This window comes from Portunus trituberculatus, chromosome 45 (genome assembly GCF_017591435.1).
Source record: "Portunus trituberculatus isolate SZX2019 chromosome 45, ASM1759143v1, whole genome shotgun sequence".
Classification (NCBI taxonomy): Eukaryota; Metazoa; Arthropoda; class Malacostraca; order Decapoda; family Portunidae; genus Portunus; species Portunus trituberculatus.
Window position 1 is genome coordinate 12,706,833 of NC_059299.1, and position 27,382 is coordinate 12,734,214.

The window sequence follows — 27,382 nt, forward strand, 5'->3', positions numbered from 1 at the left end:
AGGATAGGATGGCTGCTTCATTGAGTAGGGATCGAGCCGTCTGTACACCCTTACTGAACTAAATTCTGATTTAGCCCGTGGTGTACCTTTAATCAACATAATGTCGCTACGTTATATCATTACCGAGGCTAATCTCATTTGAACTGATACAGCACAGAATTTCGAACAAAATTTACATGAAAACCCTACTTAGTGAATCGAGAAACGAGTGTTAAGATAGTATACCATATGTAGTTGTCTGTTGGCCTTCCAGCAGTGAGGACTTTTCAAATTTAAATCCAATCATACGTTTAAAACAGTTTCCTTGTATTAGCTCCTTCCCAAATCATGCACATACCTCGTCTCTCATAGCTAGAAGCGTTCATGTTAATTGATTCTACTCATGCATATGATCTCGTTACCCATGTCCTTAACATTTTTTTGCTGTACGTAATGTTCTTTTTTATGAGGAAGGTCGGACTGTGTAAAATAAAATGTACTTCCCTAAAAAAAAAAAAATCCTGTTAGCTCTACTTATGGGGCACAATAAGTGAACTGAGCATCAAGGACATATACATAGAAGCCGACATTGTTGTAGCTTATTTTCATATTAAAATCTAAATAAACATCATATTTTTCAATAGTATCAGGACACTCATTCAAAGAGGGAAAAATGAGTAAGCATATAGTATAAAAAAAAAAAAAAAAAAAAGTACAGCATTAATCTCCCAGCCACTTGGCCTGTCTCTGCCGCGGCCTTGAATCAGTTACGACAAGGATGGCAGTGTTCGTAAAGAAACTTTTATACGCTGTTTGATATCGCCCTTCCCGAATAAGTTGGGGCGTGCTCGCTCCAGGGAGATCATTGTTTACGTAAAATAGCTAAAAGATTCATAAATAACACAAGGAAATGACGGTGTTGAATGCGAGGTAATGAAGGATCAGACCACCGAAAATTTTACCAGCATGATACTTCTAGAGTAAATCTTCGAACATAACGAGCTTTACTTAGTGATTAGTCCCTTCAAATAAATAGATAAAGAAAATAAACACACACACACACACACACACACACACACACACACACACGTAGGAATTACTTTTTTTTACACACACACACACACACACACTTCCAGAGTGTTTCCTAGTACTTATGTATAAGGGTTAGGTAAGGAAGAGAGATTATAACGTCTTTTATTGGACTTTATAAAAAATGCAAAACCATTCCTTCGCTGTGGTTGCATCCTACAATACACTGATACGGCCCGTCATACTGGCCAAAATCCATCCATCCATCCAGCCCGCCATACTGCTTTGCCGCACGGTCCGACGCAGCCCGTGGTGGTGAAGTAGCATTATTCTCCGTGTGCATAGTGCGGAGGCTGGTGCCACTGTCAGCTGATCATTAATACTGTTGTTCGTGTTATTGCTAGTATCATATGCTTTATTAGTCATCTTCTTATCCATTTAGTTATCTATTGCAGCTGATTTAACAATACAATAATTTTGAGCTTTCTAAAAACAAGTTGAAACGTCTTCTCAATATTGACGGCTTTCTAAAGCAAGCTGAAACGTCTTTTCAATATTGACTCCCTATTCGCAATTTCTGTACAATGTACTGAATACTGCCGTTCATAACGTTAACTTTGAACAACAAAACCATCACATTTTATACCGCTAACTGATAAAGACTTCATCGATTGAATTTCATTACTTTATCTTAAAAAATGGTGGTTGGCGACCAATGCCTGCGATTCAATAACAATTAACCAACCTAATATTGAGCAACTCATTTTAATCAATAAAGAAATATCGGTACTCGTGGACACAAAATCGTCTAATTTAAAAGAAAACCTCCATCAGCAGGCTAACTATTCTTTACTATTCTAACTGTAAAGTAGCACACGATTGTTTACTGGTTATTACGAAACACTATCTCGCAGTGAAACTTGTATTAACACGAAAAAAAAAAAATCTTCCATTAGGTGCCGCAAAAGCTTAGGTCATATGGCACAGCTAGGGATAACGGAAGACCGCACTATCTCCCACCGGGCAACTAAGTTTGGCAAGGATTCGAACACAAGCCGCCTTAATTAATTAAGCAACTACGCCACCCAGCCCCCGTATTAGGACGCAGCACACAGCTCTATTTACTAATGTTTTAAGCTCTTAACACCCAACAAACTTGGGGATCTGGTGGGAAAGTTTTTGAGTGAGTGAAGATAAAATATGGTCACATATCACCTGTTCCCACGAAAAATAATTAGGAATGATTGGAGCTGTTGTTGTGATGGACGGACGCCATCTTCGATACTATAGAAAATCTCCAGAAATCGGTGGTCTATACCTCAACCTTTTTTTCGGCAGTGGTGGTCTCCAAGGTAATTTGAATTCCTGTGGGTGCCCGCCCCCGTAATTTACCACATCTTGGGAAGTAAATATTGTAATGATCGTTGTTAGGATAGAACTGTGGACTTGAAATTCATACTCTACTAGTAAATCAATAGACTTCAAAATTTGGGTAAAAATGGGTGAAAATTAGGCAAAAAAAGAAAAAAAGCAGATTAAGGCTGTCTTGTTTCAGGGAAATTAAAGGACAAAACAGACCAAAATGAAACAGAATGTCTATAAAACGACAAACATAGCAACCCTAACTCATAAGTTGCCAACTTATGGGAAATTAATGTTACCAGGATTCAGCAAAAAGATGCTGAAGTCGCTAAATGAAGCAGTAAAACACGTGACAAGAAAACAACCTAAAACAAGCCCGTGCGTCCCGTCAGGGGCGCGATAGACAACAACACACCTAAAACAGATATGAAAAAAGTGCTTAAATGAAGTAACGCAAACTTAGGAAGTTCTGTGGCCCCCATTTTCCTAATTTTCTTCAATGGCCACTGAAATCTTTTCATGGTCCCAGGGGCCACATAGCACACACTGAGAAACCCTGATGGGCTCCGTCTTTGTTACTGCAGAAAAAAGATTCCAGAAATTGACACTCTATACCTCCTTAGGGACATTAATCTAACCCAGCAATACTTACCTTAAAATTGACCTACCCTAACCTAGATTAGATAACGGTTGGTTATGTTTGGTTATCTAATGCTAAGATAGATTTGTGTTCCTAAGGAGGTATAGACTGCCAATTTCTGGAATCTTTCTGCAGTAACAAAGATGGAGTCCATCATAACAACAGCAACAATAGCTCACTTATTTTTCTTGGTAAAAAGTGACAGTTGACCATATTCTAGACTTCCCCACCTAAAAAAATCCGCTTTCCTACCAGGTCCCCAAGTTTGCTGAGTGTTAACAGCCGAAAACATTAGTTAATAAAGCTGCGTACTTCGTCTTAACATTTACTGCGATTTGTGCTTCACTATAATAACCATAATTATGAACAGTCACTTTACTGCTCGATTTGTGTACTTAGAAGAGAGCTAATCCTTCACGGCGGAACAGCCATCACTCAACTTGTATAACTAGAAAGGAGATTAATCCTTCACCACGGACTAACTTTCCAAGACTCGGATACATCAAATATACTCACGTTCACTTTGTTGAAACCCCCTTAGCATCATTGTGTCTTATTCTTTGTCACACGTAATAATGCATAAAACGGGCTGTGCGAGAGGAAAAGGGTGTCTACCTTACCTCTACTCATGCTTGGCTTCATTCCGTGCCACTTGTGTTCGGATCCTTGCACTACAGCTTTCTGTATTTCATGAAGCTGTAAGTTGTATTCTATTAGCTGCGGGAGACGAGCAGCCACAAGCCTTACGATTTAGGTGAACACACACAGCAGGTCTAACAATCATTGTACTCTCACCTCTCCAGACTGACTGACGAAGGGAAAGCCTGGAGCCTTCACCTTACACAGCGTCATTACACTAATCATGTCATTACAGAGACCATTTCTCTTATCTTGTTGGAACGATTTTTCTTTATTTATGGCAAATTTGTGTGAATAATTGTATTAGTATGGCCATATACTTGACGACGATACGCATCCCTTTCGTTTTGATAATACGACCACTGAAAAATTAACCCGCTCAAACGTGACGTACTGATATGTCTTGCATCCAGTTTCGATGAGAGGCGGCGCAACATTTACACTGAGGCGCAGCACAAGTCTTAGCTATCCTCGCGGGTCTTCTCTGCTGGTCCGTAGAGGTGAATAGATTTGTGCAGGAAGATCAGAACCAACTCCGTGAGAAGACACAGCGCCATTAAACCTGTGGATTGAGTAATGATGCATGGAGGGTCAGTTCATGCATGACTATCACCAGGGATCATATCCGTAATTCTGAAACACTTCCTAACCTCCACTACATCAAAAGTCTACATATAGTTAATGCTATGCAATATTTTAAGAATGCTTTAACAGTTATAGTAAAAGATTAACAAAATCATTATATTATCAACAAGATAAATACTTTTGAAAACCTAACTAAGCATTTCTGTAACCTATGAAAATAACTTTGAGAGTGTAAAGTGTTACAGAATCCGGGCTCAGGATGTTATATCGAGCGATTCCTCTACACAAACACAAACACAAACACACACACACACACACACACACACACACACACACACACACACACACACCTGCTGGAATGCCATGTAGGGTTTTCCTGAAAGTGTCTATGTCATACAGCCAGCAGGAGCCGCGACCCCCGCAGGACTCCTCCCACAAGCGACACGCGGCATCTGGCGGGAAGGGCGCGACACAGATAAGCCACTGGTAAGCGTACACAAGGAAGAGGCAATACTACACTATAATTATAGTCATTGTTTATAAAGATGATGTGGCACAGAAAGACGAAGCTCTAGTCTTTTTATCTTTGCTCACCATTAACCCTTTCACTGCTACACAATATTTTTCTCCTCGTCACGTAGGACTTTTAGACACTTTAATTACAGGTTTTAGATGGTTATGTAGTTTAGTAGTTAGGAGAAAGCCGATATTAACCACCTTGCTACTATATCTTTTATGTGTCCATGTAAATATCCTTTTATTCTATTTTACTTATTTTTTATGCAAGAGGGGAAAGCTGGCCAAGGGCAACAGAAGGAGTAAAACAGGCCTACTTAGAATGCCATTTCCTGAGCAGATCCGAGCGAGTTAGCCAAATGACAGAGATAAATGTCTTGAAATCTCCTTCTTAAATGAGGTCAAGCCATAGTAAGATAGAAATACAAAACCAGGTAGGGAGTTCCAGAATTTACCAGAAAAAGATATGAATGATTGAGAGTTGGTTAACTCTTACATTAGAAACCTGTAGAGAATAGGGATGAGAGGAAGAGGAAAGCCTTATGCAGCGAAGCCGCGGGAGGAGGGAAGGCATGCAGTTAGCAAGATCAAAAGACCATTTAGCAATAGAGGTAGGAGACAGCAAGATATGCAACATTGCGGCGAAAACAGTCAGTCAAAGGAGAGGAATTGATAGGACGAAAAGCTTTTAATTCCACCCTAGCTATAATAAAACTGTGACTGGAAGCTGATCGATGGATGAATTGAGTTTTTTGAGGCATTGAACGCTTCTAAGTTTTCTCTGTCCAAATCAGAAATCTTAGAAAGATTAGAAAAAAAAAATCAGGGTTTCTGTGGTGTTTCTGTGGGATCTGCTATCTTCCTGAAGGAAAAAAAACATCGAAAAGTGTAGGGTGGTATCATCAACGTAGGAATGGATAAGATAAGAAGTTTGGTCTAGAAGATCATTGATAAATAACAGGAAAAGAGTAGATAACATGAAAGAACCCTGAGAACCACCACTGTAAATAGATTTAGAACAATGGCCGTCTACCACGCAGCAACAGAACGGTCGGAGAGGAAACTGGAGATGAAGTTGTCGAGGGAATGATATAAGACGTAGGAGGGTAGTTTGGAGATAAGAGCTTCGTGCCAGACTCTATCAAAAGCTTTTGATATGTCTAAGGCAACAGCAAGTTTCGCCAAAATCTTTAAAAGAAGATGACCAAGACTCAGTAAGGAAAGCCAGAATATCATCAGTAGAGCGGCCTTAACGGATGCCATACTGGCGATCAGAACGAAGATTGTAAAGTGATGGATGTTTAGGAATCTTTCTAATGAGGACAGATTCATAGACTTTAGACAAGCAAGAGATTAAAGCTATAGGAAGGTAGTTTGAGGGATTAGAACGGTCACCATTTATAGGCTGAATGTAGACAAACTTACAGCAAGACGGAAAGGTAGAAGTCGACAGACAGAGTCGGAAGAGTTTGCTAGGTAAGGTAAAAGCACGGAAGCACAATTTTTTTGAGAACAATAGGAGGGACCCCATCAAGCTTTAGGCCAGCAAGGGCAAGGAAAACAACATTACGAAGAATCTTAATTAAATGCATGAAATAGTCAGAGGGAGGAGAGGGAGGGGCAAGCCCAGAATCATCCAAGGTAGCGTTCTTAGCAAAGGTCTGAGAGAGAGTTCAGCTTTAGAGACAGATGAGATGGCAGTGGTGCCATCAGTATAAATACAAGAGGAAAAGATGACGATGTAAATTTATTAGAGATGTTTTTTAGGCAGATAGCAGAACCAGAATCTAGAGGGGAGTTGGATTTCGAAAGTAGACACCTGCCGAAACGATATTTCAGGTGAAGTCTAATAGCACTGGTTCAGGTGGTACTGTGAACTTTCATAAAGCCTTAATGAACGTTTTCCTTTGTGTCTCATAACATAAGGGGACAGTCACAGCCTGCCCTCTAAAGACAACACTCTTCCTCCATACAAAACTACGTACACTAGCTACATATACGTACGCGGTAGAGTAGTAGATACGGTGGTGAGCGTGGGATCTGGCAGACGTCCATTCGTAGGTTCGAATCCCACCACGTACAGTCTTGAAATTTTGCCATTTGTTGAGTGGTTTAAGTTACCTACATGTCACCATGGTAGCCAGGTTCTAGGTGGTTACACCAAAGATGCGCTTGGGTGGTGATATGGGCCCTAATATGGGTACCAATATAACTAAAATTGCCTGCGCCACTAATAGGTGAAAGCTGAACAGTGCTTTCCATACTCTTCAAGTATACCTACAGGCACTATAGATCATAACATAAAAAAAAAAAAAAAAAAAAAAATTCTTCGCGAGCGCAAAAAAAGAAAAGAAAAGAAAAAAAAAATGACTCCTATTATCACCCTGTGAGTCCCTCTCCGACTATTATCTATTCAGCTTGTTTAGGGACTGGCACCTCAGTGGGTCTTTTTTTTTTTACCACAATTTTTGTTGCCCTTAGCCCTTACACACACACAAAAAAAAAAAAAGAGAATAGACTTTAAATGATTTCGGGCAGAAATATAAAGTGCACGAGATTTAGCTAGGTGATGAGAGGCTCATGTACCTTTAGAGGGTAACTCTATCATGCATACCGCGAGAACAATCTGCGTTAAACCAAGGTTTGGAAGGTTTGGGTTGAGAGAAAGAGTGAGGAATATATGTTTCTTTGCCATAATATGGGTACCACAATAAATAAAATTGCCTGCGCCACTAATGGGCGGAAGCTGATCAGCGCTTCCCACATATACCCTTCAAGTATGCGTACAGGCGCCATAGGCCATAACATGGAAAATAAATAAATAAAAAAAAAACAAATAAAAATAAGACACTATCATCTCTGTTATACGATCAGCACACATTGATGAGTCTCTTACAGGGAAACAGGAGTCATTCTAAGGAGAATCATGCATAATACCTCCTCCGGTCCCCACAACTGGCAGAGGTGAAACACCACAGAAGCACCTCCGCTTTGGGAGATCCTGAGGAGGGATTGGGGAAATAAAACAAGATACAGATATGAGACTGTGATCGGAGGAGCCAAACGGAGAAGATAGGGTAACAATATAAGCAGAAAGATTAGAATTAAGGAAAAGACCAACAACGATCAGATATACGAGTAGGCTGTTGCACCAGTTACTCAAGGTCATGAAGATTAGCAAAGCTAAACAGCTACTTCATCACGGTGGTCAGTGAAAGGAGAAGAAAGCCAAAGTTGGCGGTGAACAGTGAAATATCCACTGATGGAGATCTCCACGAAGGGATAGAGAAATAGAATGTGCTTCACTTTTAAAGTTAAAAGGACAAAGAATTTCCTATAGTCAGAGGAGTAGGGTGAGGGGTAAACAGCACATATTAATTTAGTAAGAGTAATTGGAATAGAGGACAGAATTTTTTTTTATTTTTTATTTTTTTTATTACGTTATGGCCTATGACGCCTGTAGGTGTACTTGAAGAATACGTATATAGGAAGCGCTGATCAGCTCCCACCCATTAGTGGTGCAGGTAATTTCATTTATAGTAGTATCCATATCACCACCCAAGTGCATCTTTGGTGTAACCACCAAGAACCTGGGTATCATAGTGACATGTAGGTAACTTTAAACCACTCGACAAATGGCAGTGTTTAAGGCTGTATGTGGTGGGATTTGAACCATATACGCGTGGACGTCTGCCTGATCCCATGCTCACCACCTTACCCACTACGTCACCGCCTCCCCAATGAACGTGAGACGTGAGCAAGTCAAGTCGTTACGCACATGGAGGCAACATCCAGCTTTGGAGCGAAAATTAAGATAGTAGGAGGGAACAGGAAAGGAGCTACTGTCATTTGCCTCAGACACCTTTAATTCGGTGAGGAAAAGATGAGGTTTAGTAGAGGAGAGATGTTCTACAGATTGAAAATTAGAACCAAGATTGAAAATAAATCCAAGACAGCGAAGGTTGCAGAAATTAATGAAGAAAAAGTTGAAGGGGAGTCGAGGCATTGATGGTCAGTACAGGAGCAGTCCGACCTGAAGGCATTTACGGTCCCCTCCACAGAACGGGATTCTGGGGCTATAGTGAGCTAAATGTTATAATAGAGGATGGACACAGCAATGAGAGTTAAAAAGAAGAAGAAGAAGAAGAAGAAGAAGAAGAAGAAGAAGAAGAAGAAGAAGAAGAAGAAGATTGGTTGATGATGATGACGATGATGATGATGATGATGATGATGATGAAGAAAGTCTGTTGGCAGTCTTTTCCATCGAGATCATACTAACAAAACGTGCTATTTCAGTTCAGTCTGCGATGTTTTTTTTTTTTTCTATTTTTTTCTTTCCTTTTTTTTTTTTACACAATTCCCGAACCGTCATTCTTTTACTCCAAATGTGATAAAGGATGAGAAGGGAAGGCCTTTTCTGAAACATGCTTAGAGGTTGATGAATAAGAAAGAAACACAAATTAAAGATGATAAACAGGAAAAAAAAAAAAAAACGTAACGTGCTATTTCTTTTCTTAACAAAAGGTCACTACATTATACAGTCATTTACCAATTAGTATAAAAAAAAAGATAAGAAAAAAGTCGATTGTAAAATAATCTTGGTTGAAGTTATCCAATATTTTTAAATTTCAACTAAATCACCTCACATTTCTTTCGTTTTCCTAGGCTCAACTAACTTAATTTCATTGGTAGAAAAAAAGAAAAAGTCTCACCAATAGCCCAGCCGAAGACCACAGGCGCCGGGATGAAAGAGCATAGAGCGAGGACCGAATTGAACACACCCAGCCCTAAATCCTTGTCACGGGGCTCCACACACCTGCCGGCACGCGTCAGGGAGGGAAGAAATCAATAATAATCGTGTGTGTGTGTGTGTGTGTGTGTGTGTGTGTGTGTGTGTGTGTGTGTGTGTGTGTGTGTGTGTGTGTGTGTGTGTGTGTGTGTGTGTGTGTGTGTCTGTATGTGTGATAGCGCATTTCTTTTCTTCAATTATATCCTTTTAAATAATACCACAACTGAAACATATATTATTCATTCGCTACTGCTTCTGCTGCCAGTATTGTTTCTGCTACTACTACTATTACTATTACTACTACTACTACTACTACGACTTCTACTAAAAGAAAGGAGAAAACATCACCATTATAATTACTACTACTACTACTACTACTATTACCACTGAGAAGAAGAAGAACAAGAACAAGAACAAGAACAGAACAAGAAAATAAAAGAAACCAACAACCCCTCTTCTCCTCCCCCCCCCACCACACACACCTGAAAAGCATAATGTTGACCGGCACTCTGCTGGCTGCTAGTGTCATCTTAGTCAGCACAGTGAGGGCGAGGTACATATAGAAGGCTGGACACTCGTGGCTGCAGTACCCATCCACTGCTGACGGTGACGCTGACGAGGAGGCTGACTGGGGCATGTTGAGAGATGAATTCATAACCTCAGCAGCACAGGAGCATCTTTCGTAAACCTGAGAGAGAGAGAGAGAGAGAGAGAGAGAGAGAGAGAGAGAGAGAGAGAGAGAGAGAGAGAGAGAGAGAGAGAGAAATTTTAAGAAACAAATCAAACAGAAATATCATACACACATTCTCTCTCTCTCTCTCTCTCTCTCTCTCTCTCTTACCTTCTTACTAGCTTTGGCAATAGTGAAGTTACCGCTGCTGGAGTTAAGGATAGCGAGGGACGTGAAGGGCGAAGTATAGGAGGAGCACCCGGCGAAACAAGCACTGTAGTAGGTGTCCCGCCCAGCTACACACACAGGGGAGAACTTAGGGGTACACCCACACGCCGCCATGCACTCCTCTAGCGAATCATCTGCACCTGGAGGCGTGGAGGGCTCGTAGGAGGGGGAAAGAGGGGTGTCACTTCGTCTCAGCACTGTGTCCATGCCTAGTATAACCTCACGATCACAGGACACGTTCACCTGCAGATGTGGGAGTGCGGGAGTGGTGAAAAGATTGTCATGAGGTTGTAGCATAAGGAAACACACACACACACACACACACACTAACCATGCTGAGGTGCAGGATGCAGTTAATGACGGATAGGGAAGCCATGAAGATGAGGACAGTGCGGGAACGAGGCTTGATCAGCGATAGAGTTGCCCCCGTCATCAGCCAGCCCGCCAAGGTAGCAGCCGTGGCCGCCGCCGCTACACACGCCAGGATGATAAGTAGTTATATAATCGTATGCAGCAATGAAAGTGAATGAATGGCAAAGGAACTATCTATATAATAGCATTTGTACACTCTGAAACTGTCTTTTTTTCCTTTTTTTTTTTTTTTTAAGGAATAGAATTGTTTATATTTATTTTTCATCACTTTCTATATAAATATAAACTGGCCATCTCTAAAATCTCCCTTTACTAATTTCTTCTGGGAGTGGTGACTGAGCGAACCAACGTCTTCCTCTTTTGATGGCCTTGACCAGCGTCTTCCTATGCACGTACAGGAAAAACAATATAGTGAACCCAAGGATAACGACGGAAACATACATGCGAGGCTGGCAACTATGTAAAATTGGAAAAAAAAAAAAAAGAGTAAGAGCATCATACTCAGAATTACATAAAACGGCATACAGGAAAAAAAAAAAAAGTGATCTCTAAGACAATGAATGAAGCATCCATGCACGACATACAACGATGAAAAAAAAGTGTTAATCTTCTTATTCAGTATTATGTAAGTCCACATTCAGAATAAAAAAATGAAATTGAGCGGATCACACGAAACAACACCCACACATCCACCCATCCATCCACACACACACACACACACACACACACACACACACACACACACACACATCCATCCACACACACACACACACACACAAATCCACCCATCCATCCACACACACACACACACACACACACACACACACACATCCATCCATCCATCCATCCATCCACACACACACACACACACACACACACACACACACACACACATCCACCCATCCATCCATACACACACACACACACACACACACACACACACACACACACACACACACACACCCACCTATGTATTGGTTGGCACGCGCCGCTGACATCTTGAACTGGTGCTCAAGAAACTTTGGCTTGAAGGTTATGTAGCCGATGAAGGCGAACCAGAAGATGGACTGATTCAACACCACCATTAGGTATACCTTGTTTCGCACCAGGCGCCGCAGACCACCGAACAGATCTATGGTGGGGAAGGCTGCACGTTACGACACTCCTACAGGTTAGTAGTAAAAGACACGTGCGAGGACCTCTTTGTATGACTGGGCGAAGGTTTGTTTACATTAGTAAGTGTCGGGAAGGGATGTATTACACGTGCTTTCAGAGTTATGTTCTAAATACTGTTCGATATGATTGCGCTGTTGTGACGCCAAAATCAATGCCAGTCAGTTGGTCAGTCCGACAGTCAGTTAGTCTGTCAGTCAGTCACTTCGGTAATTACAACAGACGCTGATTTTTTCTTCTTTTTTTTTTTTTTGTTCTTCCCTCGCGAACTTATAAAAAGTAACATAATAAAATAGGATTGAAATACTCAATTAAAAACATATAGTAAAGATTCGTGATGTATGAAAAGTATTTGTCATGTCCGTTTCCTTCTAATCAGTTACGTATCTATCTATCTATTTATTTGTTCATTGATTTATTAGACAAAAATGTTTCGAGATTTTGGGATATCAAAGCAATTTTTTTTCAAAACAAAATAAATAAACAAATACATAGATTAATAAATCAACGTCAAACAAATAAACAAGACTGAATAAACATAGATTAATAAATAAATAAATAAAGGAAGAAAGAAAGAAAGAAAATACACATAAATAAATATAGCACTTGTCAAATAGAAAGAGGTCAAACAAATCTAGAAAATAAACAAATAAATAAATGCACTAAGAGATAAATAAAGGGAGGAGTCAAACAAATATAGAAGAATAATTAAATAAATGAATAAATAAATATATAAATGCACAGAAAAATATGGATCAAACAAATCTAGCTACTACATGAATAAACAAATAAAACATCAAAGCCAATCTAGGTAAACCCGCCGCAGCACACCTCTTATCGGGCTCTGGTTGCCGGGACGCAGGGTGGCCGCTAACTCTTGCACGGCCCTCACCCCGCCCTTCGCCGCCGCCTGTCGCAGCTCCCGCACCATCCTCCGCCGCGTGCCTGGCAAAGTCTTGGGCAGCAGCGCCAACAGCCACGCCTCCACGCCCAGACACCCACCGATCACAATATAGCCTAAAGGCAGATGGGAGTGTAATAAGTACTAGTAATAGGAGGAGGAGGAGGAGGAGGAGGACCAATATTACCAATAATAATAATAAAAAAATATATAATAATAATAATAATAATAATAATAATAATAATAATAATAATAATAAAACAATAACAAAACCAGCAGCAGCAACAGCAGCAGCAACAACAACAACAACAGCAAGAAAGATAAAAGAGAACAAGAACAATAATATGAATAAAAACAAGAACAAGAACAAAAACAAAAGAACATGAAGAACAAGAACAACACCACCATCACCATAACCACAACTATAACCATCATCACCACCACTAACAACAACAATCACTCCCTCAATAAAAAAAAAAAAAGAAAGAAAGAAAGAAAGAAAATAAATAAATAAAACAATCTCTCGAAGCCCATCCTGCAAATCACAGTTTTCTCTCACCTATCCACCAGGCACCGATCCACTGTGGGTGTCTGGGTGGCAGGGGCGGCTCCTGGGACGGGTCTACCCACATGGACAGGCACCATGATGCTAGGGAATACGCACACACAGGGCCCAGAATACGTACACACCCCGATATAGCTGGAAGGGAAGGCATGAATGATACGAGATGAAAGAAAACGCGGGTGTGATGCGGTTGACAGGAAGGGGAAGGCAAGAAATGATGGATATGAGATACTAGGAAGAAGAAAACGAGGATATATTGCTGGAAAAGAACAGGAAATAATACTGAAAAAAAAGAGAGCCACTGAAAGAACCGAGGATATAATAAAGGTTGAAGGGAAAACATGAGGAAATGATACTAGAAAATAAGAGCAAGAAAGAAAATCAGGATATGGTTGAAGGAAAAAAAAAAAAAAAAAAAAAAGGCCGTGTTCTGTAACATCGTAGTTTCAGAGAGAGAGAGAGAGAGAGAGAGAGAGAGAGAGAGAGAGAGAGAGAGAGAGAGAGACGTACCTAAGAACAGCGGCACCTTGTCTTTCCTCACAGCGTCGTCCAGATAAGTGTGTCCTACAGTGTAGTACATGAGCGACGCCAGGCCCGCGAGCACCTGCACCAAAGAGAGAGAGAGAGAGAGAGAGAGAGAGAGAGAGAGAGAGAGAGAGAGAGAGAGAGAGAGAGAGAGAAAATCAATATTTGCGTAATCAATAACAGCGGAGTAGGTCAGGATGTGTACTTACATAAGGTTTCACTAAAGATACATAGACACCGTGAAGACATGTATATTAATGTGGATTTTATGTATACGTTTATGCCTGTGTGTAAATGTATTTCTATTCTTTTTAAGCGGGCGAGGTTGGAGTCTGAGTTTGTAGGTAACTTTCAATTAATTTATACTTCTTTTTCCCCTTTCTGTAGTTCTGTCATTCTCTATCTACGGTTTATCAGATCAGATGGCTGCAAACATTCAATGCTCCTCGAGATGGCATTCCATATTTTCACTATGAAATAAAAATAAATAAATAGTCATATTCAAGACAGCACCACAAGAAAGATTTTTAGTGCCAGAGAAAAAAGGAAGAGGAACAAGAGGAGGAGGTAGTAGTAGTAGTAGTAGTAGTAGTAGTAGTAGTAGTAGTAGTAGTAGTAGTAGTAGTAGTAGTAGTAGAAGAAGAAGAAGAAGAAGAAGAAGAAGAAGAAGAAGAAGAAGAAGAAGAAGAAGAAGAAGAAGAAGAAGAAGAAGAAGAAGAAGAAGAAGAAGAAGAAGAAGAAGAAGAAGAAAAAAAAAAAAGAAGAAGCAGTAGTAGTAGTTGTTGTAGTTGATAGTAATAGTTGAAATTAATAGGTTTAACTAAAAGATTTCTTGTTCCCCCCTTTGTTATCAGTTGTGTCTATCCGTGTTAGACTTACATTAGACCATTTTGTTAAGTTTAAGGAGAAGCCACAGCGGTCAAAGGATTAATGACATGCGGTGTGTCTTGGCAGCCACCATTCTCACCTGTGCTAGGAGGTGGAGGGTGACCACCGTGTACTGCTCCGTGTTGATGGCCACGCCCTCAGCACCACAAGACGAGTTACCACCACTCCCCTCCTTCGTGCACAGACCCTCTGCATCCACCCACCCACACACACACACACACACACACACACACACACACACACACACACACACACACAAAGGAAATATTCATTAATCTTGTTTGCACATTATATAAGATCAAACTTTTATCAATAATACGAATAACTAAAATCTATTGTCAGCATACACTCTCTCTCTCTCTCTCTCTCTCTCTCTCTCTCTCTCTCTCTCTCTCTCTCTCTCTCTCTCTCTCTCTCTATCTATCTGTTTGTGCACTTACTTCCGCTAGGTGTCAAATCTTGCGTCACGGCGGCGGCTGTATCACCAGGGCCGAAGATGAAGTGAGGGCTGGTGGCGAGCAGGCAGGCTGCAGTGGCTCCCAGCATGCTCAGCGCCAGCCACCTCGGTCTGTGTCCTCTCCCAGCGACATACGCCAGGGGGATCCCGAAGAAGAGCTGCACTAGATCGTTCCCCGTTGTAATGAAAGCTGAGGGAAGGAGAGAGAGAGGGAGATATTTCCATACAGGGACTGCCACGTGTAGGCCTTGATGGCTTATTGCACCTTCCCTTATGCTTATCCATGAGCTACTGCACGCTACGGGTGTGTGTGTGTGTGTGTGTGTGAGAGAGAGAGAGAGAGAGAGAGAGAGAGAGAGAGAGAGAGAGAGAGGGGGGGGGGTGAGTAGCTATACATGATTTACAAAAACAAGAGAATGAAATGATATTCAAATGAAGTTATTACAGCAAGAGAGAAGGAATAATAAGATGAAAGAAAAAGTGGAGGATGAAGTCAAGAAGTTGTGGATATGAAGAGAATGAGGCATGACAGAAGGATATAATACGAGTATATATAAAGAGCCGCCGTGGTACAATAGAACCATGCGTGCTTTGGGGTCTCTAAGCGCACGCGTTCGAATCCTGTCCACGGTCTGAGTGTAGGTTGGGCTTCCTCACTCGGGGCAACAGTTTCCTAGCGGGTGGGCTTTGAGATAGGAGGTACCCCAAAAAGTATCCCCTTTAGCCCATAAATTCCCGTGAAAAGTCCACATGGTATAAATAAAATAAAAAAAAGAGAAACTGTGGAAGAGATAGAAAAAAAAATACAATCTAAAAGCATTCCTTAAATTACGAATCAATCCATTACTTTAGGACATTTTTTCTTATAGTCACCTAGAGTTTTTTTTTATATATATTTTTGTACTAATCTCTCAAATAGCTATGTAGCCAAGAAGAGATAAGATTAGTTATAGGTATTTCCCCTTTCCATGGTCCACGGAAGCTATTTCAAAACTGTTTTCGATTTTAAGGCCCCGAGCACACTAGCGACTTTGTAGAGCCACAAGTGGCTGCGTTTTGTGGCGGGGATATTTTCTCCCATAGGTTCCCATTGTTTTCAAGCTTTGCCGATCACACTTGTGTCTGTGGCTCGCGACTGTGGCAAGCTGTCGCTCGTCCCCGCCACAAACAGCGCATTTTGTGGCTGGCTGAGAGCACACTAGCGACCTCTGGCGACCACATGTGGCTGCTAATCAGTGATGCAGGAAACTTCGTAGATTATCATGTAAAACTGTCCGTGGGTCAATCTCGAAGCAGTAATTGGGTGCATCCATAGCGCTCTCTGACGACGGCGGCGGCGACGTCGCAGAAGTATAAGCAGTGACAGTGCCTCTTCCTCAGAGTCCATGCTGAAACTGAGATGCAGTGATATCGGTGTGGCGACCAAATGTGGCCGGGTATTCAAAACATAACCACATGTGGTCGCCACATGTGGTCGCAACTTGTGGCTCTAAAAAGTGGCTAGTGTGCTCTGGCCCGCCACTTTGCGCGGCCACTTGTGGTTCCACAGAGTGGCTAGTGTGCTCGGGGCCTAAGAGAGGATCGTAGTAGTGAAAGATCTCAGAAGGAAAAAAATGCAGATGCGAGGAAACGTACGCAGGATAAGCTAATGGAGGATGCTAACAAGGAAGCTGAGTAGGAGAGATCATCAAACACACACACACACACACACACACACACACGGTAGCTCAGTGGTTAGAGCGCTGGCTTCACAAGCCAGAGGACCGGGGTTCGATTCCCCGGCCGGGTGGAGATATTTGGGTGTCTCCTTTCACGTGTAGCCCCTGTTCACCTAGCAGTGAGTAGGTACGGGATGTAAATCGAGGAGTTGTGACCTTGTTGTCCCGGTGTGTGGCGTGTGCCTGGTCTCAGGCCTATCCGAAGATCGGAAATAATGAGCTCTGAGCTCGTTCCGTAGGGTAACGTCTGGCTGTCTCGTCAGAGACTGCAGCAGATCAAACAGTGAAACACACACTGACTGACGAAGATTTGTGAGCAAGGAACAATGTTTAAAAAAATAAATGACAAATTCATTTAAAAAAGCGGTAGATTACGAGCTTCATTCAACGGTAAACACACACACACACACACACACACACACGCGCACCAGATATCAGAGAAGAACCGTTACAAAGCGATAAAGAAGATCCGCCCGTCCATCCAGCATTGTGCGGTTTTCCTTAATGCTTATCTCGCCTGACTTTTCAGATGCACTGCTTATCCCTACACAGATGAGTGATATGCACAGACGAGGTCACACCAACCCTGTAGTTTGTGTTTTATCTCTTATCCCACGTTCCGAACGCTGAAATGGCTCTTCTCTGATACCTTACCAAAGTGCTTATCCCTACAGACGTTGGCTATTATGGAAGGTAACCCTCCCCTCTCTCTCTCTCTCTCTCTCTCTCTCTCTCTCTCTCTCTCTCTCTCTCTCTCTCTCTCTCTCTCTCTCTCTCTCTCTCTCTCTCTCTCTCTCTCTCTCTCTCTCTCTCTCTCTCTCTCTCTCTCTCTCTCTCTCTCTCTTTGGTCAACTGCAGTAATGTTCAGCGTTGCTTTCATTTCCCACTGCTCTTGTTATTCTATCCACTTTTGCCTTTTGCTCTTCTACTTGGATTCTTTTTGTTAAACGCATGTCCTCTGCCTTTCTTTCTTCTTCTAGGTCTCTTATAATCTTATTTGATACTTTTTATTTGGAAAAGAATTTTTCTTTCTCTGAATTTTATTTCTGCTCTTTGGTTCTCCTCTCTTAAGCATGAAAATTACCCGATAATTTATACGCTTCACAGCAGCTCAGAGGACTTCAGACTAAGGGAAAATTATAAACTCTAAACGATGAACCAGATGTTTGGGTTCATTATCCCTAACGAGGAGACATGTATGTACGTACGTACACTTGTAACATATTCTAACGAGTCATTTCATGATTTATTCATATATTTTTTTTATTTATTTCCATTCCATGATCCTCCGTATGCTATCCTCATGGGGTGGTAAGCATAAACAATACGGATATTATGTATAACTGATGGAACTCGTATGTGAACAGGCGAGTATAAATATGAGTAAATAATATTTACAAATCATGGAAAAATGTCAAAACTCAACGCAACAAGTAACTTTTAAAAATTTAGTGTTGCAAAGATAGTGAAACGCAGAAACACGACACGCCTAATCTAACTCCTCCTCTAACCTATCTAAATCATTATTATTGTTATTATTATTATTATTATTATTATTATTATTATTATCATTATTATTATTATTATTATCATCATCATCATCATCATCATCATTATTATTAATATTCATATCATTGTTTTTTTATCTAATTATTATTATTATTATTATTATTATTATTATTATTATTATTATTATTATTATTATTATCATTGTTATTATAATTATTTTTCATTACTACTACTACTACTACTACTACTACTACTATACTATAATAATAATTATCATTATTACAATTATCAGTATCATAATGATTATCGTCTTTATTATAATTTCTAGTTTGTCTTCATTTATTATCATTATCATCATTGTTATCACTGTTATTGTTGTTATTATTATCATTATTATTATTATTATTATTATTATTATTATTATTATCATTATTATTATTATCATTATTAACATTCATTCAGTTTCATTCAATGTTCCCTTGCATGTTATAGTCATGAGGTGATACACGCCATCATCTGCGTGGAAGATAAGGGCGGCTACATATTGTGCCTGCCACCAACCAACAGTGAATGGAGCAAGCAACACGTCACTATCTCCTGCTCCCTCTCCCACAATTTCCTGCCTGATTACCTATCCTGATTCCTATTACGAGCGGTATGTGGGACCCTCAGTGGAGCATTGTGCAGGTCATATCACCAAACCTGCCGTGGTACAGTGGAACCATGCGTGCTTTGGGGTCCGAGGGGTCTCCAAGCGCACGGGTCCGAATCCCGTCCACGGTCTCACTCGGGACAACGATTTCGTAGCGGGTGGGCTTTGAGATAGGAGGTACCCCAAAAAGTATCCCCTTTAGCCCATAAATTCCCGTGAAAAGCCCACATGGTATAAAAAGAAAAAAAAGACTCGACGCGCTCTAGAACTGACTTATTCACATCAGCAATTGTCAAAAAGTTTAAATAAAATTACAACAGTGCATTCTTGGTTATACTGTCATTCCTCCTCTACTTATATTCTCCTGTGAACATACCATCCTAATAATTCTCCAATCACACCAAAATATTGCTTTCATGATAAATAAGGTTACGTTAAAATATGCCAGATAATATTAGTATGGTTAGGTTTGGTAAAGTTAAATAAGAATAGAGAGGAACTATTTTGATAAATGTTTTATGGTGGCTAGGTTATGTCATGTTAGGTTATGCTATGTAAGGTACAATGAGCTGAGGTACCTATCCTAGGAAGGATCTGTTTGGAGTACATTTTCGGGGAGATTAGGTTAGATATGGCAAGACAAAGCTGAGTTAGGTTACGTTAAGTAAGGTGAGGTTACGTCAAGTTGAAGCTGGGTTACGTTATCGAAGTTAAATAATGTCGGGTTTGATAAGGTGTGGCTCATCTTGGTTAGGTTGTATAAAGTAAGGCAAGATTAGGTTACATGGCTTAGTTAGGTGAAATAACATTAGTGTAAGTTAGGATGGTAATCATGAGAAAAGAACTGTATGGGGAAAATTTTCACGAAGAAATCTTGGTGAGTGAAATCTGTTTGGAATCCACACAGAAGCATTTTCCTGGCAATACTCATAGTGAAGTGCCACTCTCCGCTCACACCGTCGCTCTCCTTTGTCGGATGCTGGGGAACACGTGTGCAGGTGTTCCGTCAGCTCTCACACACCTGACTCATGCTGAGCCATAAGTCTCATTTATCCTACCCCCCTTCCCCTGCTCACTCCTCTCCCTCCCTCCACCTTGCGCCTTACTGACGAAAGGATAGTGGGAAGCGGGCTCAAAAATTATTAACAGGATGGAATGACGAATGAAGGATAGAGTAATGGCAGAATGAGCGATACGCAAAGGATGAGTATATAATATGATGATACCAGTCCTATCTATATTAGTCTAGTGTGGGTTATGCCTAGTACTGTTTTCCTTTTTTTTTTTTTTTTCGTTAACCGAAGCCAAGTCACTACCGATATCTATATTAGAAAGGTTCTAAGGCAGAAATATGAAGAAAGTAAGTAGAAAAATTGAATTAAAAGATAAAAACATTCAACGAGGACAAAAATGGTAAATGAATAAAATGTCTAAGTCATTATTCACACATTATTTGTTTTTTCTCTCTCTTTCTTTTTTTACATTGTATTTATTGATACCTATCCGACGTCTTTTCCCAGAGTTCCTCCATTAATCCCTCTTGGTTTTCATTGGGTGGCTTTGTCAGTTAACAAGTTCCACGCTGCCACACACAACACCAGCACGAGTGGCGGAGGGGCAGAGGTGAATCTAAAGTCAGACGCGGACTCTCACCCTGCTGTCCTTGAGCTGCCCAAGGATACCACGCGCCTCTTTTAAACTGAGGACGCCACCACATCACACTCACTCACATCACTTTACCCAGATGCATGCTGCTGGCAGAGTACTGGGACTGGGCACGGGAGAGCTGAGGGGAATGAAGAGATGAGGAAAATGGGAACGGTTGTCTATGTTACTATCTCTTCCCTCGTCTCCACTCTTGCATTCATATGTTGATTCATCCACTACATTACTGAGAGTTTAGTCTTTCCTTTCACCATTCGACCTGTCCATGCACGTATCCACATCACGCTTTTCCATCCTGACAATCCATCAATCATTCATCTGTAAAATCCTCAGATGAGGCTTTAATTCTAGTTTTCTAGCCTCCAATAACTTATTAACTCGTGTTTTCCTGTCACCATCCTAACGGGACACTACTAAGATGTCAAGTGACTTTGAATTATAGTCTGTTCCATCTATAAAGTCCGTTCTAGGTATGGTAGATTCCAAAATTTCCATGAGTGCTGAACTGTTCTCTCAAACCTTTGCTAACAACTCCACTTTCGATGATTCTTGGCTTGTCCCTCCCTCTCCTCCTCCTCCTGACTATTTCATGTCTTCATTCAAATTTCTTCGTAATGATGTTTTCCATGCCCTTGCTGGCCTAAACCCTCGGAAAGGTTATGGACCTGATGGGGTATCTCCTATCGCTCTCAAAAACTGTGCTTCCGTGCTTGCATCTTGTCTAGCCAAACTCTTTTAACTATGCCTATCGATTTCTACCTTTCCTCTTGCTAGAAGCTTGCCTACATTCAGCCTGTTCCTAAAAAAGGATAACCTTTCTAATCCCTCAAATTATCACCCTATAGCTTTAATCTTTTACTTGTCTAAAGTCTTTAATCTTTCCTCAATAGGATGATTCTCAAACATCTGTCATTTCACAATCTTCTATCTGATCACCAGTACGGCTTCCGTCAAGATTGCTCTACTGAGTTTTGGTCATCCTCTTTTAGATATTTCGGTGAAACTTTTGCTGGTGCATCAGCCATATCGAAAACTTTTGATAGAGTCTGACACAAAGCTTTGATTTCAAAACTGCCCTCCTACGGTTTTTATCCTTCTCTCTGCAACTTCATCTCTAGTGTCCTCTCCAACTGTCCTATTGCTGTTGAAGTAGATGGTCACTGTTCTTCTAAATCTATCGACAGTGATGTTCCTCAAGATTCTCTCCTGTCACCCACTCTCTTTCTATTATTCATTAGTGATCTTCTTAACCAAACTTATTGCCCTATCCACTCCTACGGTGATGATACCACCCTAGACTTTTCCACGTCTTTTCAGAGACGACCAGCCCTTCAGGAATTCAATAGATCACGCAGGGACGCCAGAGAAAGCCTGACTTTTGATCTTTCTAATATTTCTGATTGGAGCAGAGAAGACTTAGTAGTGTTCAATGCCTCAAAAAACTCAATTCCTCCATCTATCAACTCGACACAACCTTCCCGACAACTATCCCCTCTTCTTCAATGACACTCAGCTGTCCCAGTCTTCTACACCGAATATCCTAGGTCTGTCCTTTACTCATAATCTAAATTGGAAACGTTACATCTTTTGCTAAAATAGCTTCTATGAAGTTAGGCGTTCTGCGGCGTCTCCGCCAGTTTTTCTCGCAGCTCCAACTGCTAACTCTGTACAAGGACCTTATCCGTCCTTGTATGAAGTACTCTTCGCATGTTTGGGGTTTTCCACTCACACTGTTTTATTAGATAGGGTGGTATCAAAAGCTTTTCGTCTCATTAACATCCCTCCTCTGAGTAACTTTATTCAGCCTCTTTCTCTCCGCCGAAATGTTGCATCTCATTTTATCTTTTATCGCTTTTTTCAAGCTAACTGCTCTACTGGTCTTGCTTACTGCATGCCTCCCCTCCTCCTAAGGCCTTGCTGTACAAGTCTTTCTTCTTTCTCTGACCCCTATTCTGTCCAACTCTCTAATGCAAGAGTTAACCAGTACTCTCAATCATTCGTATCCTTCTCCAGTAAACTCTCGAACTCCCTGCCTGCTTCTGTATTTCCATCTTCCTTCGACTTGACTTCTTTTAAGAGGGACGTTTCAAGACATTTGTCCCAGATTTTTGGCTAACTTACTTAATCTTTTAGGGAACTGGCAATCAAGTGGGCCTCTTCTTTTTATTTTTTGTTACTCTTGACCAACTTCCTCTATTCCATAAAAAAAAAAAAAAACTCTGGAACTCTATGCCTGCTTCTGTATTACCAACTTGATTTCATTTAAAAGAGGGTTTCAAGACATTTAACCCTGTCTTTTAGCAAACACTTTCGGATCTGTAAGGTGACTGCGACTAAGTGGGCCTTTTTTAATTATATTTTTTTTTCCTTGGCAATTTTCCCATTACATAAAAAATAACATAAAAAAAATAATATATGAAGGCTCGATTTACTAACCTACATGTAATCCATCAACTTATCCATCTACGATATGATACAAGGCAATTACAGCACTAGAAGTAATGCATGAAGTCTCTAGCAATATACACAAGAAAGAAAAAAAATAAAGAGAAAAAATATTGCAATTCCTACTCAGTTTGAAGATCAGTGGTAAACTAGCTGTAAAATAACCAAAGATGTGTTAATGTGATATGCACTCAAGGAAAGAAACACCAAAAAGCAGCCAAAAGTCCACCCAGTCACAAGTTGATTAGCGTTTCCATGCTCGAGTCGCGCATTCATCCATCCCTTAACTCATCCACTTATTAACTCATACATTCATTAACATATCTATTACTTAATTCATACATTCCTAAACACATTCATTACTTAATTCACCCATTTTCAATTCATCCATTCATTATCTGATCCCTTTATTAATTCATCCATTTCTTAACTCATTCATTACTTAACTCATTCAACTGTTACATCATCCATCCAGTCACCAATAATTCAGTCGTCGTCATCCATCCAGTGATCAATAGTTTAGTCATTCCGTACTAGAGTCACACATCCATCCATTAACTCACCCGTCCCTTAACTAATGCATCCAGTCACCAAACAGTTTAGTCTTCGCATGCTCCAAAGATTAAACTTCCTGACATCACACCAGCTCCCTAACGCCACGTTCACACACTCACCAGACACTTTGCTGGGCAGCCTGAAGCGTCGCTCAATGGTGGACAGTGTTGCATTGGCGAAGGTATAGAACATTCCCTGCACAAGAGCCGCGGCACTGGACAGCACGAGGTAGGTCAGGGGCGTGGCCAGCCGCTGCAATGCACCGCCCCTCACACCGCCCACCCCACCCTATACGTATATATATATATATATATATATATATATATATATATATATATATATATATATATATATATATATATATATATATATATATATATATATATATATATATATATATATATATATATATATATATATATATATATATATATATATATATATATATATATATATATATATATATATATATATATATATATATATATATATATATATATATATATATATATATATATATATATATATATATATATATATATATATATATATATATATATATATATATATATATATATATATATATATATATATATATATATATATATATATATATATATATATATATATATATATATATATATATATATATATATATATATATATATATATATATATATATATATATATATATATATATATATATATATATATATATATATATATATATATATATATATATATATATATATATATATATATATATATATATATATATATATATATATATATATATATATATATATATATATATATATATATATATATATATATATATATATATATATATATATATATATATATATATATATATATATATATATATATATATATATATATATATATATATATATATATATATATATATATATATATATATATATATATATATATATATATATATATATATATATATATATATATATATATATATATATATATATATATATATATATATATATATATATATATATATATATATATATATATATATATATATATATATATATATATATATATATATATATATATATATATATATATATATATATATATATATATATATATATAGAGAGAGAGAGAGAGAGAGAGAGAGAGAGAGAGAGAGAGAGAGAGAGAGAGAGAGAGAGAGAGAGAAATTGTGATGGGAAAAGAGGAAGCAGGATACTTTAATTTATTTACTATTCTCTTAAGGCGGGTTCACACGTGCCAATTTGCGACTGAAATATTACGGACGTAGAGTTCCCGACTCAAAATCGGTGTCTAGCGACTAGAGAAAGCAGTCGCAAAACAAGACCAACATGATGGTTTTGTTAGTCGATTTGTGATTTTATTTACGTCATGACATCACGGTGTAAGTTTTGAAAATGTGGTCTACCTCTACAGAAGATGTTAAGAGTTGTTGAGGGAAAAAGAACACATCTGGGACCCCAAAAATTATTCATGCGGTAAAAAAAAGCGTCGTTTGACGAAACACCTGCCACTCAACAATAACTGTTTCCCTCAATGCAGGGTGTTGTTGAAGGTGAGGGTTGAAGACTTGTCAGGATTTAACTTGATGGCAATTGTGCATAATCTTCTTAAGATTAACAATTTTCTTATGAGAAATGTAGGCTAATTTAGAATGTGGTAGACACTCCTTTCTTTCCTTCTACTTAGCCAGGGACGTATCCACAGGCATTTTATTTTCTGCTGACTCTTCCGGTACGCCAAAAGAAGAGAAACCACAGCTTTAGCATCGTCACTGGAGGAAGACATCTTGACGGGTAGCTGTTTGTTTACATTCACTTCCAACCAAGGCACCAACTAGTCGATACTTTCCAGGCGCTACGTACGACACTTTCTGACAAGAAGGGATGAGTCGGAAATTCTACGTACGTAAAATTTCAGTCGCAAATTGGCACGTGTGAACCCGTCTTTACTTGTCCATCTAATATCGTAGGGAGGGAATGTTTCAGTGATAGTGGTGGTGGTGGTAGTAGTAGTAGTAGTAGTAGTAGTAGTAGTAGTAGTAGTAGTAGTAGTAGTAGTAGTAGTCTGCAGTACGGTGGTGGTGGTGGTGATGGTAGTATGTAGTAGTAGTAGTAGTAGTAGTAATAGTAGTAGTAGTAGTAGTAGTAGTAGTAGTAGTAGTAGTAGTAGTAGTAGTAGCAGTAATAATAATAATAATAATAATAATAATAATAATAATAATAATAATAATAATAATAATTATACCAATAGGAACAACAATATCAACAACAACAACACTAACCACCACAACAACAATAAGAACAGCAACTACAAAAATTAAAAACATAAAGAAAGAAAATACTAACAATACCACAAATGACCACCACCAACAATAATACTTACAGTGTGTTGTCTTCAGGGCCCAAAATATCTTGTATTAAGTCTTCCGTCAAGGCTTCTTCTCTTCCCTCATCCTCTCCTCCCTCATCATGCATCATCTTCCCTCCTGCCATGAGGACTCGCCGGCTCCCCTCACCTTCCCCGTCGTCCCCAGCAGGAGCATTGAGGCACTTCAGTTCACTCGCGGGAGACATGGCTACGGGAGACAATGAGAACCACAACACATTGTTTCAGAAATACTGCGCCAGTCTCACTCTTAATTTTTATCGTATTTCCTTGTTAAAGCCATCGTTATCAAAGTTTTACATGTTCATACATGTTTCGCAATATACTGCAAAGACCTGCAGATGAGTTGCTTTATTGCTTTATAGTACAGTACTGTACTACTTACTGTCAGTGCTCTCTCTCTCTCTCTCTCTCTCTCTCTCTCTCTCTCTCTCTCTCTCTCAAATAAATAAGTAAATAAATATACAAACAAGCTGAAACAAAGTAAACAAATCACAATTATCATAATCAATACACTATCCAAAGTTATGAACAATATAAGTGATAGGCTGAAAGATGGGCATAAACTTTTTTTTTTTTTTTTGTAATATACAGGGACTGTCAAAATTAATGTGGCTTCATGCTTCTTGCTGCTTCCGTTTGAACAAGAATATAGAATTTCGTCTGCTATAACAATAGTACCAATAACTAAAGTATGTGCGTGATGATCAAAGGCTAACATACATCTCGCAAATTGCTATCATCGGCAGTAAAGTTTACTTCAACTTTGCACAGTGAACATGCCTTGCTGTGCAGCTGCACACTCCACCACCACACACACGGGCTCGATAAACACTCCAGTTGACTTGTGTTTCGCGCCGCCGCCGCTTGCACACATGTAAACAGACGACACACACTCACGCACTTATTTCTAAACACGTGGTGTGCTGAAGCAAACAACACAACATTTATCCGCTAGTGTGTCAGCATCACGATCTCTCCACTGAAGTGATCGTAGTGTACTCGTATCTCACTTGATTATAGCTCACATCAGGGATCAATTGGGGAAACGAGGAACACCGGAACGTACACTGGTGCCAGCCTCGAGTATTGAGGGAGAATG

The 27,382-nt window shown here is 39.5% G+C and overlaps 2 protein-coding genes across 5 annotated transcripts in view; both read right to left on the bottom strand.

The window, feature by feature from the left end:
* LOC123519309 (differentially expressed in FDCP 8 homolog A-like) overlaps positions 1-3,764 on the bottom strand; it is a 43,534-nt gene extending 39,770 nt beyond the window's left edge. Inside the window, exon 1 of the mRNA XM_045280487.1 lies at positions 3,631-3,764. The gene's annotated coding sequence lies outside the window, so the exon portion shown is untranslated. The remainder of the gene's footprint in view (positions 1-3,630) is intronic.
* Positions 1,160-27,382, bottom strand: LOC123519308 (solute carrier organic anion transporter family member 74D-like). Of its 4 annotated transcripts, none has more exons than XM_045280483.1 (15): positions 27,294-27,382; positions 26,276-26,470; positions 23,982-24,149; positions 15,302-15,508; positions 14,941-15,050; positions 13,959-14,052; positions 13,443-13,583; positions 12,814-12,999; positions 11,777-11,941; positions 10,769-10,908; positions 10,381-10,680; positions 10,022-10,227; positions 9,463-9,566; positions 4,585-4,686; positions 1,160-4,211 (listed from the first exon to the last, which is right to left on the bottom strand). In XM_045280483.1, the coding sequence occupies exons 2-15, from the start codon at positions 26,466-26,468 to the stop codon at positions 4,111-4,113; spliced, it is 2,217 nt and encodes a 738-aa protein (XP_045136418.1). In that variant the 5' UTR covers positions 26,469-26,470; positions 27,294-27,382; the 3' UTR covers positions 1,160-4,110. The 4 variants fall into 4 exon arrangements, with proteins under 4 accessions (XP_045136418.1, XP_045136419.1, XP_045136417.1 ...); XM_045280484.1 differs by having other exon boundaries at positions 27,309-27,368; XM_045280482.1 differs by having other exon boundaries at positions 27,185-27,365.